Source organism: Gigantopelta aegis, chromosome 3, assembly GCF_016097555.1.
Source record: "Gigantopelta aegis isolate Gae_Host chromosome 3, Gae_host_genome, whole genome shotgun sequence".
In the NCBI taxonomy this organism is placed as follows: domain Eukaryota; kingdom Metazoa; phylum Mollusca; class Gastropoda; order Neomphalida; family Peltospiridae; genus Gigantopelta; species Gigantopelta aegis.
The window spans coordinates 68,325,205-68,341,860 of NC_054701.1; the positions used below are offsets into that span (position 1 = coordinate 68,325,205).

Consider the following 16,656-nt stretch of genomic DNA (forward strand, 5'->3'; position numbering starts at 1 on the left):
GATGGAGGCGACTTTTGTACTGTGATTTACTAAATATCGAATGAAAATGTTATTTTAAGATTGCTAGTGGATAGAAAGAATATCAATCTCATCTAGTTAATTGGTATTTGTCTTTGGAGGGCCTCGACAAATACCGGTTAACGTAGACTCAGTTGATATTTTCCATGTTGAAAAAACACTTGTGACGAATCCTTGTGAAATGAAGTTGAAGTAGTTATTCCACCACAGTTGTCATTAAGTTTACTGATCAGTGATCGAAATACTGCCATCTCGACCACTCTACTGGCCCTTTAGTAATTTTTGGAATATATATTTAATATTTTAGAACTGTGAAGTAATGTTTAAAAAATTTCAAAGTGAATTGTGACGTGATACAAAAACTGTTTCCTGGGACAAGACGGCCAATATATTGGAATGAATGAATAACTGTGATTGTTATTATTTTCAGTGTGCTTGATGTTGCGTGTGGACAAGATATTGATTGATCACAAAGATTCCCATTCCAGTCTGACTGTTGATGGTGCAAAAGTCATCTACATGAATCAAACTAACACTGTGAGTAGGACTCCTTTGTTAATGGAAGGTTACCGGCCTCGGTGGAAGGAAGGAAATGTTTTATTTAACGATGCACTCAACACATTTTATTTACGGTTATATGGCGTCAGACATACGGTTAAGGACCACACAGATATTGAGAGAGGAAAACCATTGTCGCCACTTCATGGGATACTCTTTTCGATTAGCAGCAAGGGATCTTTTATATGCACTATCCCACAGACAGGGTAGTACATACCACAGTTTTGATATGCCAGTTGTGGTGTACTGACTGGAACGAGAAATATCCCAATGGGTTCACCGATGGCGATCGATCCCAGACTGACCGTGCATTGAGCGAGCGCTTTATCACTGGGCTACATCCCACCCACCCCCAGCCTTGATGGTGTCGTGGTTAAGCCAGTGGACATAAGGATGGTAGGTACTGTGTTCGCAGCCCAGTACCAGCTCCCCCACCCAGAGCGAGTTTTAGTGTGGGTGTAAGACCACTACACCCTCTTCTTTCTCACTAACCACTAATAACTAACAACTAACCCACTGTCCTGGGCAAACATCCCAGATAGCTGAGGTGTGTGCCCAGGACAGCATGCTTGAACCTTAATTGAAATGAAGTTTCAGTCTCATGTGACCAGTTCAGAAAGTTGTTTTAAGTATTTTAGATGTGTTTAAGATTTAAACATAGACAAAAGTAGACACCTTCATTTATTGTAAACAATTAAATATGCACAGCTATTCAGGAGAGTTTCACTTGCTATGGGGTAAATACCATAGGTAAATTTGTCTACTGATTAAAAAACCTGATGTTCATAACTCCGTGAACTGTAGTTTTGCACTAATTTTGGCACTGATGAGAAAACTAAATAAATTATTTCATCTGTTTCTTTATTTCCAATGATTAAATTAACTGTTTATGTTATTTGTTAACTTTGAATCAGTAAATGTTATTAATGGAAAAAGCCAAACTGCTGAATGGGGATTCTCCTTATTCTATGCATTAATTTCCTGAAGAAAGAATTTGATTGTAATTTTCTTAGTAGTTTATATTGATGAAATAGTTGACAGTGTACATTTGGAATTATAAAAATCGAATATAAATTTTGACGTTCATAGAAGTATGAATCACAGAACCACTATAGAACTTCACATTTTAGTATGAACAGCTTCACGCTAATGCTCTACATCATTCATACTTTGTGTTGAGCAGTTCTGTGGTTCATACTTCCATGAACGTAAAACATTATCACATTCAATTTTTAATAGGTTCAGTTCTTAACCAGCATCAGTGTAATCATATATTTTATGAAGAAATTTGGTTCTATTCATAGATACGGTTTCTGAAATTAAATCTAGATAAAAAGTGTCTTTTACAAGTCGTGTAATTGTAATGTGTTATTCTAATCAAATATATGGGAGACAAAAACTGTCACCTGATTTTTTAATGATAGCTGAAAAGCCATGTGCCGATATAATCTAAGTAGGGTTTTTTTTCCAGGAATTTAAACTGTTGCCCTCAGCAAAGCTTTCCGATCCTGTTGTTCATATAAAGGAAATCAGAGTGAAGTTCCAGGATCAGGTATTTGAAACTGCTTTATGAATGTACAGAAGACGTGGCTAACAGTTGCCAAATGTTTGACTTCTATTAGCTGTTAACTTGTTTGAATGTACCTGTATTATTGCCTCACCTTTACAAGGTATTATTTTTCTGACTGTTAGTGTCGATGGCATCAAGTTTCGTGTTAAAGTTTCACATTAATGTTTCATGTGTTCAAGTTTTATGTTAAAGTTTTATGTTAATGTTTCATGTTAAAGTTTCATGTTAATGTTTCATATTAAATTAAATTGCGTTTAAATCAAAATGACATTAATACATTTTTGTGTATTGGGTAAATATATATGACTGCAGACCTCACTATGAAATGTTTTTAGTGATTAATTGCTCCCCTAACTTAGATTGTGGGGAGCCATTTAAGATAAAATATTAATAAGCATAACTATTTTATCTTTTTGTAGTACATTTTTTTTTAATTCAGGTGCTAAAACAAATTTCCTTGAACTAGTCTGATGAGACAGTATCTGAGATGTCATTAAACAAATATCTTGCAAAATATATTTTTTATTTTAGTCTCTGCAAATTTACGTCCAGAAGGAATTGGTTCTAGTGTGGGCAACCCACTGTCACATGTGTTTAAATCAGGCCATTCAAGATGCTCTGTTGCTCAGAGGGAGTCTCAAACGGAAACTGGAAGAAGGAAGAGAGGCAACTCCGCCGGTAGAAAATCCAGTTAGTTCTGGGGAGAAGCAGAAACTTTCTGTTGATGTCCTGATAAAAGCTGAAACTCATCTAGCTCTTCGACTTTCAAAGGACCACAGGTAAAGAATCATTAAAAGCAGAAATTTCAATGTCTACTACTTAAAAGTGAAATAATACTAATGTATAACTTTCAAATTGACAAAAAAAAAGTGCTGTTAGCAATGTAGTAAATTGTATTTAATTGTGTATCAAAATGTAGTTTGATACAGGAAAATAAATTTGAAAAAAAAGAGAAAAACGTTCATTGAAGATACTAATTCATGAATTGGCTTTTTAGCATTTTCACCAAATTCAAGTTAGGTGGGAAATATTTTAAAATTTTAATAAACGCAAAGTAGGTTCATGTGATTTTTACTTTGGCAACCGATTGTTGTTCAGTTACATAAAATATATGTGAAATCTAATCAGTTACCTAAAACAGGGCTTCTAGAATACAGTAGCCTGACACCTGTGGTGAGTGTTTGTCATGGTAGGGCTAGTAAAAAATTTGTTACACCATGTCCATCGGCGAGTGACAAAAAGATAAAAAACCAAACACAAAATCATCCCCAATCTTCTGCAGAAATGTCACCATTTTTGTTTCTCCAATCTCATATCAAAATCTAATTATCGTCAGTTATATCTACCATCTAAAATTAATCTACTTCCCAGTTTAATTTTATTTCATATCTAAGCTGAACAGACAAAAACAAGTTTTAAGAAATACTGTAGCCTTGTTGTTTACACCAGTGGTACTATTCTATTCTATTCTCAACTTATTTTCGTGCTTATATCCAATTAAGGTTCATGCATGCTGTCCTGGGCACACACCTCAGCTATCTGGGCTGTCTGTCGGGGACAGAGGGTTAGTGGTTAGAGGTTAGTGAGAGAGAAGAGAGTGCAGTGGCCACAGAGTCGTTAAACTCACTCTGGATTTGGAGACGGTACTAGGCTGCGAATCCAGTACCTGCCAGCCTTATACCTGATGGCTTAACCATAACACCACGAGGCCAGTATACTGGTACTCAATAATTAGCTATTTAAGGAACACATTGTTGGCGTAATGCAAACGGTCACCAGTCAAATTAGTTTCCATTGCTGATAATGTTAAAATATCACTTGGCTTTTGAGATAATTAAAAAATGTGTTTATTGGCAAACTCCAGTTTTGCAGTCTAATTACAGTTTGCATTTTTCAATGGTACACTAAATAAAATATATAAATTTATTTGGAATAGTTAATGGTATTTGCATTTATAAATAAATTTGCATGTTAACTATTATTAATAGTGATTATAAACTATTAAGTACTTTGAACACATTTGGGGGTTTTGTTTTACTTTCTAGTATTTTTAACCATGGCTAGTGGATTTTGAAAATCACTGATGCCATGGCTAGTGGATTTCTAGAAAATTCTAGAAGTCCTGTCTAAAACGTGCATTGAACTTACGTGTACATTTTAATGACAGTATTTCCTGCTTTTACTGTTAACTTAAAAGCAAAATAAAATACAACTATTTTGTTGCAAAATATTAATGAAAATAAAACCAGGCAAGTAGAATGTATTGTGAAATGTGTTGTTGATAAAGATTTGTTTCTTTTACATTTTATCAGTTACTTTACATTATTTTGGTTTTGAATACGCTGGACAACACAGTTGTTTTTTCATGATACAATTAATTTGATAAATAGACTGTCAAAATGGACAAGACAATTATCATTTTAATAAATGCAAAACTAAATACCGAATACTTTTAAATAAAATTAAAGAAAACTGAAGTACAGTAATAGTCCCGTTTCTTTTGTGCTTTACTATAATAGTTTCATATTATACTAATCTTTTTCTGTCCTGTCAGTATATCGATGAGTACACACTGCATTGTCCTCACTGCGACCTTACCACATGTAGCAGCGGACATCAAACACTTCGTGGTAAAGTTTGATGAACATAAGATATTCAGGATTAAGGTAAGAGCATATTTAGTGTAAATGTTTAACAGGGTCAGTGTTTCTGCCAAAAACTAATTTTGGGGTATGGTGCTATGGTATTGAGAATGCAACTAGTCAATGGGGTATGTGAGGCCTCCCCCAGAAAGAAAATGAATTAAGTTTAGGGTTAGGGTTAAGAAAATCATACAGTAATGATAAGAGTAATTAATTTTGTCAAAATGTTAATTTGAAGAAAAAAAATCTGCAGATAGTTTTGGGTATGGCGCCATAACTATTTTAGCCTCTGGCAGAAACTCTGAGTCCCTTGGTTGAATCTTAACTTAAAAATTCCATAGGACCAGAATAGCCAATAAAAAAACCCCCTAAAAACCAACTAAATAAACAAATAGGGTGTTTTGTTTTTATTCTGGTTTATTTATTGTTTCCCATTGTAGTCAAAGTCAGCATGAATTTTGAGTAAAACAGACTTAAATTAAGACAATGTTAAAAGTAAACAACTGTTTAAAATGAACCTGGTCTTTGATTCACCTTTGACTATGATTGTTCAGCAATAGTGTACAAAAAACTAGAAATAAATATGCTTTCATCCTGTCTCCTACTTTGGGTAATCACAGAACAAATCAAATAACTTTCATTATCCGCCTTAAGATATCAGACCTGTCAACCCTCCCGGATTCAGCGGGAGTCTCCCGGTATTTGATCAAATCACCTTTGCGGGAGACAGTTTCTCCTGTTAAATGACATTTTTGTAAGCATAAAAAAAAATCAATCCTCTTTTGTCAAAATAACAGAAGGGAAGTAACTCTGCCTTTTTTTCTCATTCGGAAAATGTCGACTACTTTCGGCTTCTGAGAATGTAGCAGGCCGAATTGTCCCGACTGTTTAACCTTTACTGAAGTGAGAATTGTGGGATAACCTATTTATATTGTTAAAAAAGCACATGGAGTTTATAAAATGATGTGTTATTATAATGTTTGTTGTCATCGTAATGGCTACGAAGCGTGTTGCCACTAATTCAACAGGCTGTGTATTGACATTCAGTGTTGCCATATAAAAAAACAAAACTATCCAATTTAGTTCTAATAACACCTCTGAATTGTAAAATGTCTTCCCACTGGATTACATAATGCAACTGTGTCATAGTCATAGTCTATGACGGATCTGAACTGCCAGACTCCGAGTTGACAGCGATACACACGATGCATGTTAAAATCACATGTCACAGCAAGACAACGAAAAGACCAATTAGCTGTATAAACATACTTGTGTCAGTTAATTTTGTATGTTTGTGCAGTAAAATGTTGGTTACACTTCAAGAAATTATTTTTGTACAATTAAAAAATGTTGTGTTTGACATTGACATAAAGTTACTCACGGAAATGGGTATAATTCCGGTATATTTCACACGATGTCCGTAATGAGGTTTTACTTATGATTAATGAAAATACAATGTTTATTGCATCATTATAATGATTTTAAATAAGTACCACGCCACCGTTCCTCATTATAGTAAAAACTGAATATTAATTTATAAGATTTATATAAATTTGTCTTTGGTACTTAGGTACACGAACCACAAATGATAATGTAACGCAACCTGTAGGCTGTAAGTGTAATACCGTAAATGTACTAATTAAATGTTTTATTTCTGGATTTTTTGATAGTTTTTTTTTTTTTTTTTTTAAAGATATATTAAATCATAATAATATTTAAAAAAAAAAAAAAAAAAAATTATATATATATATATTTTTTTTTAATGCCAAGATCTAAGGTTAAGAAGTATATATGACATTATAAAGTATTCATATAACTTATTGTAATAATGTTTTTTTTAAATCTTGCGATTTTGGGTTAAATTGTGTGAATTTAAAAAATCTCCTGCTTTTTCAACACACACCTCCTGCTTTCTCTTGACTAAAGGTTGACAGGTCTGAGATATTGAGATTGAATTTTTAACGTTAGATGGGGGCTTCATTCATTTCTGTGAATGTTTTTTGTATGAGTGCTGATTTTTCTTGGAGACCCCAAGTTTTCAAAGAAAATTCCAATCGGTTAGTGTATTGAATTAATTTTCAGGGTATGGTGGCTGAAACGTTATCGCCAAACACACTAATTGTTGAACGCAAGACTGCAGGCAATCTCAAGCTGGAAACTAACCGTGCATGGTGAGATTTTTATCTTGAAAATCAGAGTGACAAAACACATCTTGGTTCGTGTTGCTCTTTCAACATTGTATGATATTTCAGTCTCAATGTTAAAAGTTTTATTTTGTTTAGTGACACCACAAGAGCACAAATTGATTAATTTAATCATCGGCTACAGGGAGTATTTTGTTCAGTGTCTCGGCACAATTCACTACGCAAATTTCAGAGATCGCTACACAAGTTACAGAGATCACTACCTAATTTTAAAACATTAAACAGTAGTTGCTAATCAGTCTTCAATTTATCAAAAATGTCACTAAATCAAAATTTTGAAAACAAAATATTCCCTGGGCTATTAGATATCAAACATTTGATAATTCTGATAGATTGTCTTTAGAGGAAACCTGCTACATTTTTCAATTAGCAGTGCTTTCTCACAGACAGGACAGCATATACCACAGCCTTTGATATACTTGTTATAGAGCACTAGTTATGATGAAAAAAGTCTTAATACTTAGTTTTTTGCTTGAAATATAGCCTTTTTTTTCACATTGTTATGAATTGCCAGAATGTTATTTCCAGTGTAATCAACAACAAATTTGTCCTGCACGGTGTAACCACAAATTTTCGAGTCTTATCTACTCACATATTCTGTTGATTTAATATGGTACACTGTGTTCAAAGCAGCTATTTTTGTATGCTGATAAATACAGATGTTTTCCAATAATGAAATCTTTTAACAACTAAAATCACATACTAAATATAGTTTTCTGTTTAGAATATCTGTGTCTGTATATTTAATGTGTTTCTGCCCTGTGCTTATAAAACTTTTAGAGTCCAGACTCAATCTCAAATGACGTCACACGCATACAATTTGTATGGCGTTGTCATGACGTTAGTGTCTCAGACTCTATTAGAGTCTCGGTCTTAAGTTTTGTTAGCACCAGGCCTGGTCATGCTAATGTTTGTAAGTATCTTAAGCTGGATTTGGTCATGTAATAATTTTGTATGTACAAAAAAATATGTATTGGGAAGACAATGAAAAATATATTTTATATACAGCCACTAATATTTTATTTACAAAAAATATATTTAATATGTAATGTTAGTCAGTTAAATGTTGACAACATCTCAACAGTGACAACAAACTCAGGACAGGCCCTTTAAAACAAGTCTAAAAGCAATAATTGGTATGTAACTGATATATTAAAAAGAAATATTTAAAATGATAAAAGAACTGGAACCTTAGCTTTTAAGATAATTTCTTATTTATTTTAGGGGATTTTCCTTTGACCATTTTCAAGTTGTCTTTCCGTTTGAGCACAGTTTTGCTCTTTGTTTTGAGGAGGTATGTATTATGTGGAATTTTCCTCTAGCTTAGAAATCTTTTACTATGTGCAATTTTTGCCTAGTTTGAAAATTGTACACCACATTTATTACCAATCAGGGGCAAACATAGCATTGGACGGAGGAGTTATGTGGGGCAGAATATATAAATGTGCCCAGTTTTTTTTTAAATGCACAAGAAAATACTCTAGTACATGTATATTACTTTTATATTATTTTAGACTAGCTTTACATTTTATTTCATTCAAAAGCCATTGTGTTTGCATTGCAGTAGAGCATGTGACTAGAAGTGTGACACAAGATTTGACAGCAGTGAACCCTGACATAGTTCTCATAAGATACCAGTTTCATTACAAATTATTTCACTCATGCTATAAATTTGATATGAAATTTAAAAAATGGAATCTTATTATTTATATTTATCCTATGTTTTTTAAATTTGTTTTCTTGTTTTTTATATTTGACCAGCTTGTGAATTTCATAAAATGGCTCAAGCTTGTACATCACATCAAAAAGAAGGAATTTACAGTGGACAGTAAACTACCACCAGATCTCAAGATCAAAACTAAGGTTGGTTGTTTAGTATGCGTTCTGGTCTTTTTATATTCCCATTCGGTATAGCCATTCTATATTTACTATATCAACCAGTAAAGACCCATTGTTGCTAATCAGGAGTTGACTGTTTTTGTTTGTTTTTTAAATCTGTCTAGACCTTGCTATACATTAGATATCTAATATCTGCGGGATACTGAGTGTCATTTGGGATGTAGACAAAGTGCCCAGTGTGTAAACTCTGTTGGACACCAAATAGTTACAGTTCAAAAATGTGCTGAAGTGTTTCTAAACATCCATTTGTTGATAGCCCAGTAGTAAAGTGCTCGCTTGATGCACGGTCGATTTGGGATCGATCCCCGTCAGTGGGCCCATTGGGCTATTTTTTGCTCCAGCCAGTGCACCACGACTGGTACATCAAAGGCCATGGTATGTGCTATCCTGTCTGTGGGATGGTGCATATAAAAGATCCCTTGCTGCTAATCGAAAAGAGTAGCCCATGAAGTGGCAACACCGGGTTTCCTCCCTCAATATCTGTGTGATGCTTAACCATATGTCTGACGCCATATAACTAAATTAAATGTGTTGAGTGCGTCGTTAAATAAACCAGTTCCTTCCATTTGTTGATTTACTGCAATAATCTTACCTTTCAGTATTTTAGAAATGTTTCTTTTAACCATTTGCTTCTTCATTACAGACATTTTCAGTTCAGCTAAGTGATGACACGTTTGAAGTGAAAATAGGTGACAACTATGAAGTAAGTGTCAGTTTTTAAAGGCATATTTAGGTCACTCCTACAATTGGTTCATCTTTCTGTAAGGGTTACCTAGGGCTTCTAGATTATGGTAGCCCCACTCCCATGGTTATTGATATTCTGTGCTGGGCTAGTAAATAACTACTATAACTAGCCCGACGGCTAGTGAAAAAAAACCTTGTCAAATGCTGCATTGTCTTATTTTGTAAATATGAATATCCTGCCCGTCTTCCGACCCCCAATCTAAGGGTCTTTAAGCTCTATCTCCCTCTTTAGGTGACATATCTGATTATTACTATTAGTAAAATTTTATTTATTTAAAGTAGGGCTAGTGAATTTTTAATCTCTATCTCCCTCTTTAGGTGACATATCTGATTATTACTATTAGTAAAATTGTATTTATTTAAAGTAGGGCTAGTGAATTTTTAATCACGGCTAGTACATTTTTAAAATCACTGATCCCAGGGCTAGTGGATTTTAATAAAATTCTAGAAGCCCTGGGTTACCTAAGCACACCTTGATATATGTGAAGTGTGCGACTGTCCGTCTGTGTATTACAAGTATGTTTCTGTGTAAGAGTGTGTGTGTGTGGGGAGGGGTATTAGGTGATAGATTAGTTTCTTGCTCGCATTTATGGTATGTGTCACATAATGTTAGATTTATGGTGTCTTTACTGCAAGTCTGAGACATTGCTGCTCATGAAACAGTATATTCAATGAAAATGGGTTTTTTAGAATAAAAAGCATTATTTGGATACAAATATGATTATATTGCTGAGCTCTTTATATATAGTCAAAGGGTTCATAACTTCATATCATAATATTACATCTTACTGACAGATATAGTTGTATTATTTTGTAGTCATATAAAAATGTGTTTTACAGTAATTACAGTAATCAGGCTTTGCCATTAATTTCCACATATGCTGGGTGGGTGAATCCAAGGCAATGTATGCTTTTAGGTCTCTGAAAATTGAAGGGGTGAAACGTAGCCTGGTGCTAAAGCGCATGCCTGATGCGCAGTCGGTCTAGGATCGATCCCCGTCGGAGGGCCCATTGGGCTATTTTTCCAGTGCACCACGACTGGTATATCAAAGGCTGTGGTATGTGCTATCCTGTCTGTGGGATGATGCATATAAAAGATCCCTTGCTACTAATTGAAAAATGTAGTGGGTTTCCTCTCTATGATTGTCAAAATGACCATATGTTTGAAATCCATTAGCCGATGATTAATAAGTCAATGTGCGCTAGTGGTGTCATTAAACAAAACAAACTTGTTTTTTTTTCTCAAAATTGAAAGAACAATTGTTTTGTTCACATGTCACTTGCACCAGTCTAGTTTTACATAACCTATTCTTCTTTCAAAGTTTTTGTAGTACTTGTTGTAGAAACGCAACTGATTCACTTGTCACGATGTATAATAATTTAAAACACTTTATCTGAACACAAAGTATATACTCATCTCCGTAAAAGATTTAAAAAATGTTGGTTCTGTATTGTCGGACAAATTTCTTGGTATTAGACACACAGATATAAATTCCATGTTACTAGATGTCAACAATTTTTTGACTATTTCATGCAAGGAGTAAGACAGATTTGAGCCTGATGTGCCATACAATGTTTTTAAAGGACCGGGGACCCATTTCACTAAACATCGTGCGTTTATACGTGTTTGGCATCAATTTCATACAGAAAATTACATAATTATGGAAGCTGGAATATTTTAAAGACAAAAAAAAAGAGAGAGAAATATGTGTTCTTCTAACTATATTTGTTGTACTATTATAGTAATAAGAATTGTGCTTTAGTTGTAGATTTACGTTTATGTGCAAACTTAGGCTTACGATGTTTAGTGAAATGGGCCCCTGGGCTCATGCTTATAAAGCTTTTAGAGTCTAGACTTAAGATTTTAATAACGTCTTGAAACTTTAAGGTCATGGGGGTGGCTCGATGTGTGGTCAGTCTGGGATCGATCCCGTTAGTGGGCTATTTCTCGTTCCATCCAGTACATATTGACTGGTATATCAAAGGCCTTGGTATGTAATACCCTGTCTGTGGGATGGTGCATATAAAAGAACCTTTGCTACTAATCGAAAAGAGTAGCCCATGAAGTGGCGACAGCGGTTTTCCTCTCTCAGTATCTGTGTGGTCCTTAACCATATGTCTGATGTCATATAACCGTAAATAAAATGTGTTGAGTGCGTCGTTTAAATAAAACATTTCTTTTTTTTTTTCTTTTAAATTCATATAAATTGTATACTGGTGACACCATTAAAGATGTAAGTGAAGATTTTATGAGTTTAAAATATTATGTGCATAAGCCCAGTAGTTTTAACTGTTTTTGTGTTATTGATTCTCCATAGCTGTTAAAAGATGAAGGTGAGCAGAATGAGACGAGGAAACTGCTACTGGATAAAAAGATTGATGAAAAACATCAGCAATACGGCCACATTCCAAGTGAGTTTCACACAACTTTTTAATAATTTGCTTTCTTGTCTTTAATATTTATTTGGGTGGGATGTAGCTCAATGGTAGAATGCTTGCTTGAGGTGCAGTGGGTTGCAGGATCGAGCATCCTCTATGGACTTTTTTCTTTCTTTTCCTGTTTTAACTGACGTACCGTGACTGATACATCAAAAGCCATTGTAAATACTATCTTGTCTATGGGAAATTGGATTTAAAAGATCCATTGCTGCTTTATTAGTATGAGTAGCTTATTTGTCAACAGCAGATTTCATATCCCTCTTTTCCTTGGACAAGTGTGGAAATTCATAGTTTAAAATGTTCTGGGGTGTCATGAAACAAACAATTTCCATTGACATTTATCGTGTTGAATATCTGACCTTTTTTCTGGTTAAATTACCATTTATGCTGCCAAATAAATTTATTGTATTTTTTCGAATTTAAAAATACAGCATTTTTACGGGATGCAAACACACAAAATTATATATTAGAAAATAAATATTTAATTTAAGCTACAGTACTACAAACATTAGGGTGATCAGAAACACATTAAATATACACACACTGATATTCTAAATATGAAAATAATTTCCAATGTGTTAGTATAATATTTATTAACAATGGCAGCAAACTCAGGACTGTCTCATTAACCCAGGTTTAGCAGTTTTAATTTAAAAAACCCATACAACAGTAACACAGTGAAATAAATTGTCCCTGCAGTCAGAAAACGCGAAGAGCTGTACTTGTCGCTGGCCAAGCGAAGTGCCGAGGTCTACATCCAGAGGTCACAGAAGCTGTACAGCAGTATGCCGATGCGGACCAAGCTGTTCACGTGGCTCATGGAAGACCTGCAGATCATCGCTTTGGCTGACAGGTCATACCACGGGAAAGAGAATGTTGTCAAACACATGAAGGAGATCGATAGTGACAGGTCTGTATATGTTATGATGTCACTGTATTAATGTTGGTATTAATGCCCTACTGGCAGTAGCTGGTGTATTGTTTAAATACTGAAATGGTGACATCAGAGGTTTATTGTTTAAATACCGAGTGAGATAAAATGGTGAGATTATTTTTTGTTGTTTAAACACTGAATGAGATAGAATGGTGAGATCATTGTTTTTTATTTAACCACTGAATGGGATGAAATGGTGAGATCATTGTTTTTTATTTAACCACTGAATGGGATGAAATGGTGAGATCATTGTTTTTTGTTTAAACACTGAATGAGATAAAATGGTGAGATCAGTGTTTGTTGTTTAAACATTGAATGGGATAAAATGGTGAGATCAATGTTTTTTGTTTAACCACTGAATGGGATAAAATGGTGAGATCATTGTTTTATGTTTAACCACTGAATGGGATAAAATGGTGAGATCATTGTTTTTTGTTTAAACACTGAATGAGATAAAATGGTGAGATCAATGTTTATTGTTTAAACACTGAATGAGATAAAATGGTGAGATCAATGTTTATTGTTTAAACACTGAATGAGATAAAATGATGAGATCAATGTTTGTTTAAACACTGAATGAGATAAAATGGTGAGATCAATGTTTATTGTAGCTTGTATCCTGTGGATGGGTTGGAGTTCTCTACATTGTGGTGTAGGACGGTGAACGTCAGTATCAACTCCTGGGTCGTGACCCTGCGCGACTACCCACAGCCCATGTTGGATGTACAGAACATGCTTCTGTGGGGACGGCTCATCGGAGCAGAACAGGAAGCTAGCAAAAGAGGTTTTTTTTTTTTTTTTTTTTTTTATTATTTAAAAAAAAGATTATTGTTATTTAATATTATCGGTAACTGGTCAGAATTATCACAGTAATGGGGGTGGGGGAGCAAACTAAAGACTCAAAAGAAAAACAGGTCTCTAAACCCTGTAACTGATGCATTTAAAAGCATCAGTACAGCTTGAACACACTGTTTTTGTCATTAGTAAGTTTATGTGGTAACTGACTTGTACCACACCCTTAAGTGTCGTGGTATGATGGCAGTTTGGCTCATTGATATGTGGGGTTTAAAACGTTTGAAGTTAAACATATTTCAGAGATATCAACCATTACGAATTTGATGGAATCATTACGAATTGAAAGCATAGATTACGCTATTATGATTGTTTTGTTCGAAATTTCGATTTTTAGAATTTTTTTTTAATTTTGTGTATTTAGTGTCGGATTGTATTTTGGAAGGCACAAATGTTGTTAACATCAGAGAAATGGAACTTTTTCACTCTTCACCGTCAACAGTCGTAGATTGGTTTCCTGCCTTGTTCTTTAAACTTATGAATTCCGAATAGCAAGCATAGCAAGCGTGGTGATATAGAATAAACCAGTCTTCCGAACAGCCCCAATGTTTGCCATTTGTGTACAGCTGTGAACTTGACTTTACCAAAATGTCGAAAAAACGCACTCCTGAGCCATCACTGATAACATTCCTATTTTGGGGAGTGGGATTCTTATTCCCTATGACATTCCAACTAGGGTTGGCATCTCTGCATATTTATTGCATACTTTTGTTAATGGAGAAAACAACCTAAGCATTGTACAAATATTGTTTCAGTGATTCCGAAGCTAGACTACTCTGATAATAATAAAATATTACTCTACCTCTCTGTATATTTTTCAAACTATTTGAGTGTGTGTTTTTGTTTGTAGCCAAGAGGTCTTGTGTTGTCGAAGTTGAACAGCCGTGGGGAGACGTTACTGTGGAGAGAAGTCTGCCTCCCCTCAAGTTTTTTCATGATTTCAGTTGTGGTATGATACTTACGTAATTACATAAAAATCTTTCAAACTTTTTTTTAATGTATGCTGTATTGTGAATGGGAATCTTTGAATTAATAAATGGTTGGGTCTATGATCAATCCCTGTTTGTGGGCCTGTTGGGTTATTTTTTTATCCAGCCAGTGTACCTCGACGTATATAAAAGGCTGTATTGTGTGCTATCCTGTCTGTTTGATGGTGCATATAAAAGATCTCTTGCTACTAATGGAAAAATATAGTGGGTTTCCTCTCTAAGACTATATATCACAATTACCAAATGTTTAACATCCAATAGCCGATGATTAATAAATCAATGTGCACTAGTGGTGTCGTTAAACAAAAGAAACTTTAATTTTGAATTAATATAAACTGAAATTTCTGACATTAGGTTTAAAAATGAGAGACATCAGAAATGTAGTTTAATGAAATAGTCTTAAAGACAAAGAAGAGAAAACAAAATAATTTTATGACTAAGACAGAATGAGAAACTGATGTTTACGGATCCCTTACTGGTGTTTTGCATAAAAACATCAAAAGAAGCATCCATTAACAATCATCTTGGCAAAACCTTCCACTGGTTAGTTTAAACTTTTTTTTTGCCATTCAAAAACAGTAGCAGTCTGGAGATTGGCCAACAATCATTAGTCTATATAAAGGCTTCTCCCAACATTTTACAGTATGAATATATTACAAGCAATAAAATAAAACATTTACTGGTTAGTTGCTTAGTCATAACAAATCCTAAATATGTAATACAAGTTTAATAAAGAAATCAATCCTTCATTACAGTTACAGAATAAATAAAAGTAAAAAAGTTATGATAAAACTGCCTTTCACTTTGTTTGAGCAGAGACACTTTAAAAAAAAATATTTCTTAATATTTTGTAATTTTCATCTTCTTGCTATACTTGTGTCTTCTGTTTGCTAACTAAATTTGTCTTTTTAAAACCAATGCACCCCAACTTGTATATCAATGGTTGTGGTATGTGCTGTCCTGTCTGGGAATATGCATATAAAAGATCCCTTACTACTAATGGTAAAATGTAGTTGGTTTTCTCTCTAAGATAGTAATTATGTCAGAATGACCAAATATTTGACATCCTCTAGCTGATGATTAATAAATCAATGTGCTCTAGTTGTGTTGTTAAACATTACCGACTTTAAACTTTTTAACTGTGGTTTTATTTTTGTAGACATTGCTAATTTCACCATGGCCTATGGTGTGTGCTGGGAACCCGCCGTAGCTCTGTTCAACAGCAGCATGGATCTGATCAACAAGCCGTCCACGGATCCTAGCTGTCCACTGCCGTTCTGGGACAAAGTGCGTCTGCTCTTTCACGGTCGACTGACCATGTCCATCGAGAAGATGTCCTGGCAGTACCACGCATCGTTTGACCCGTACAACACCACCGAGCTCATGGACTGGATCTGGAGTAACGTCATTGTGGACTGGACAAATGGTATCTACTTTTATATCACAATCTTTCACATCTGAGGTGTGCAGTTGTGCATGCTATTGCACATCCAAGCAAGCACCCCTTGATTTCATATTTGGGAGCATTTTTTTTATTGTCTGCCAAAAATATGGTAACAGCACTCAATTTAACTGGTGGTTTGAACCAGTTGGCGCCACTATTTGATACATCCTTAAGCTATTATTATTACATGTAAGTTGGTATCATTTACATTTATCTTCCTTGAGTGTCATAAACATCCTGCAGCTTATGAAGTGAGTAATTTATCTCTTGCCCGATATTTTCCAATGTAAAGGACTGACATCACTTAAAAGTGTCCAAAAATGTTTTTCTGACACCTGTTATTTGTAGGAATTTGATGTATAT

The 16,656-nt window shown here is 34.4% G+C and overlaps 1 protein-coding gene across 1 annotated transcript in view; it reads left to right on the plus strand.

Annotated features, from left to right (window-relative positions):
• Nucleotides 1–16,656, plus strand: part of LOC121368930 (protein KIAA0100-like) — an 83,111-nt gene that overhangs the window by 31,156 nt on the left and 35,299 nt on the right. Inside the window, exons 18-30 of the mRNA XM_041493692.1 lie at nucleotides 449–555; nucleotides 2,048–2,128; nucleotides 2,678–2,925; nucleotides 4,701–4,812; nucleotides 6,871–6,959; nucleotides 8,217–8,286; nucleotides 8,754–8,855; nucleotides 9,535–9,594; nucleotides 11,954–12,047; nucleotides 12,774–12,984; nucleotides 13,620–13,792; nucleotides 14,711–14,809; nucleotides 16,009–16,275. Of these exons, the coding sequence (XP_041349626.1) occupies nucleotides 449–555; nucleotides 2,048–2,128; nucleotides 2,678–2,925; nucleotides 4,701–4,812; nucleotides 6,871–6,959; nucleotides 8,217–8,286; nucleotides 8,754–8,855; nucleotides 9,535–9,594; nucleotides 11,954–12,047; nucleotides 12,774–12,984; nucleotides 13,620–13,792; nucleotides 14,711–14,809; nucleotides 16,009–16,275 (1,713 nt within the window). The remainder of the gene's footprint in view (nucleotides 1–448; nucleotides 556–2,047; nucleotides 2,129–2,677; nucleotides 2,926–4,700; nucleotides 4,813–6,870; nucleotides 6,960–8,216; nucleotides 8,287–8,753; nucleotides 8,856–9,534; nucleotides 9,595–11,953; nucleotides 12,048–12,773; nucleotides 12,985–13,619; nucleotides 13,793–14,710; nucleotides 14,810–16,008; nucleotides 16,276–16,656) is intronic.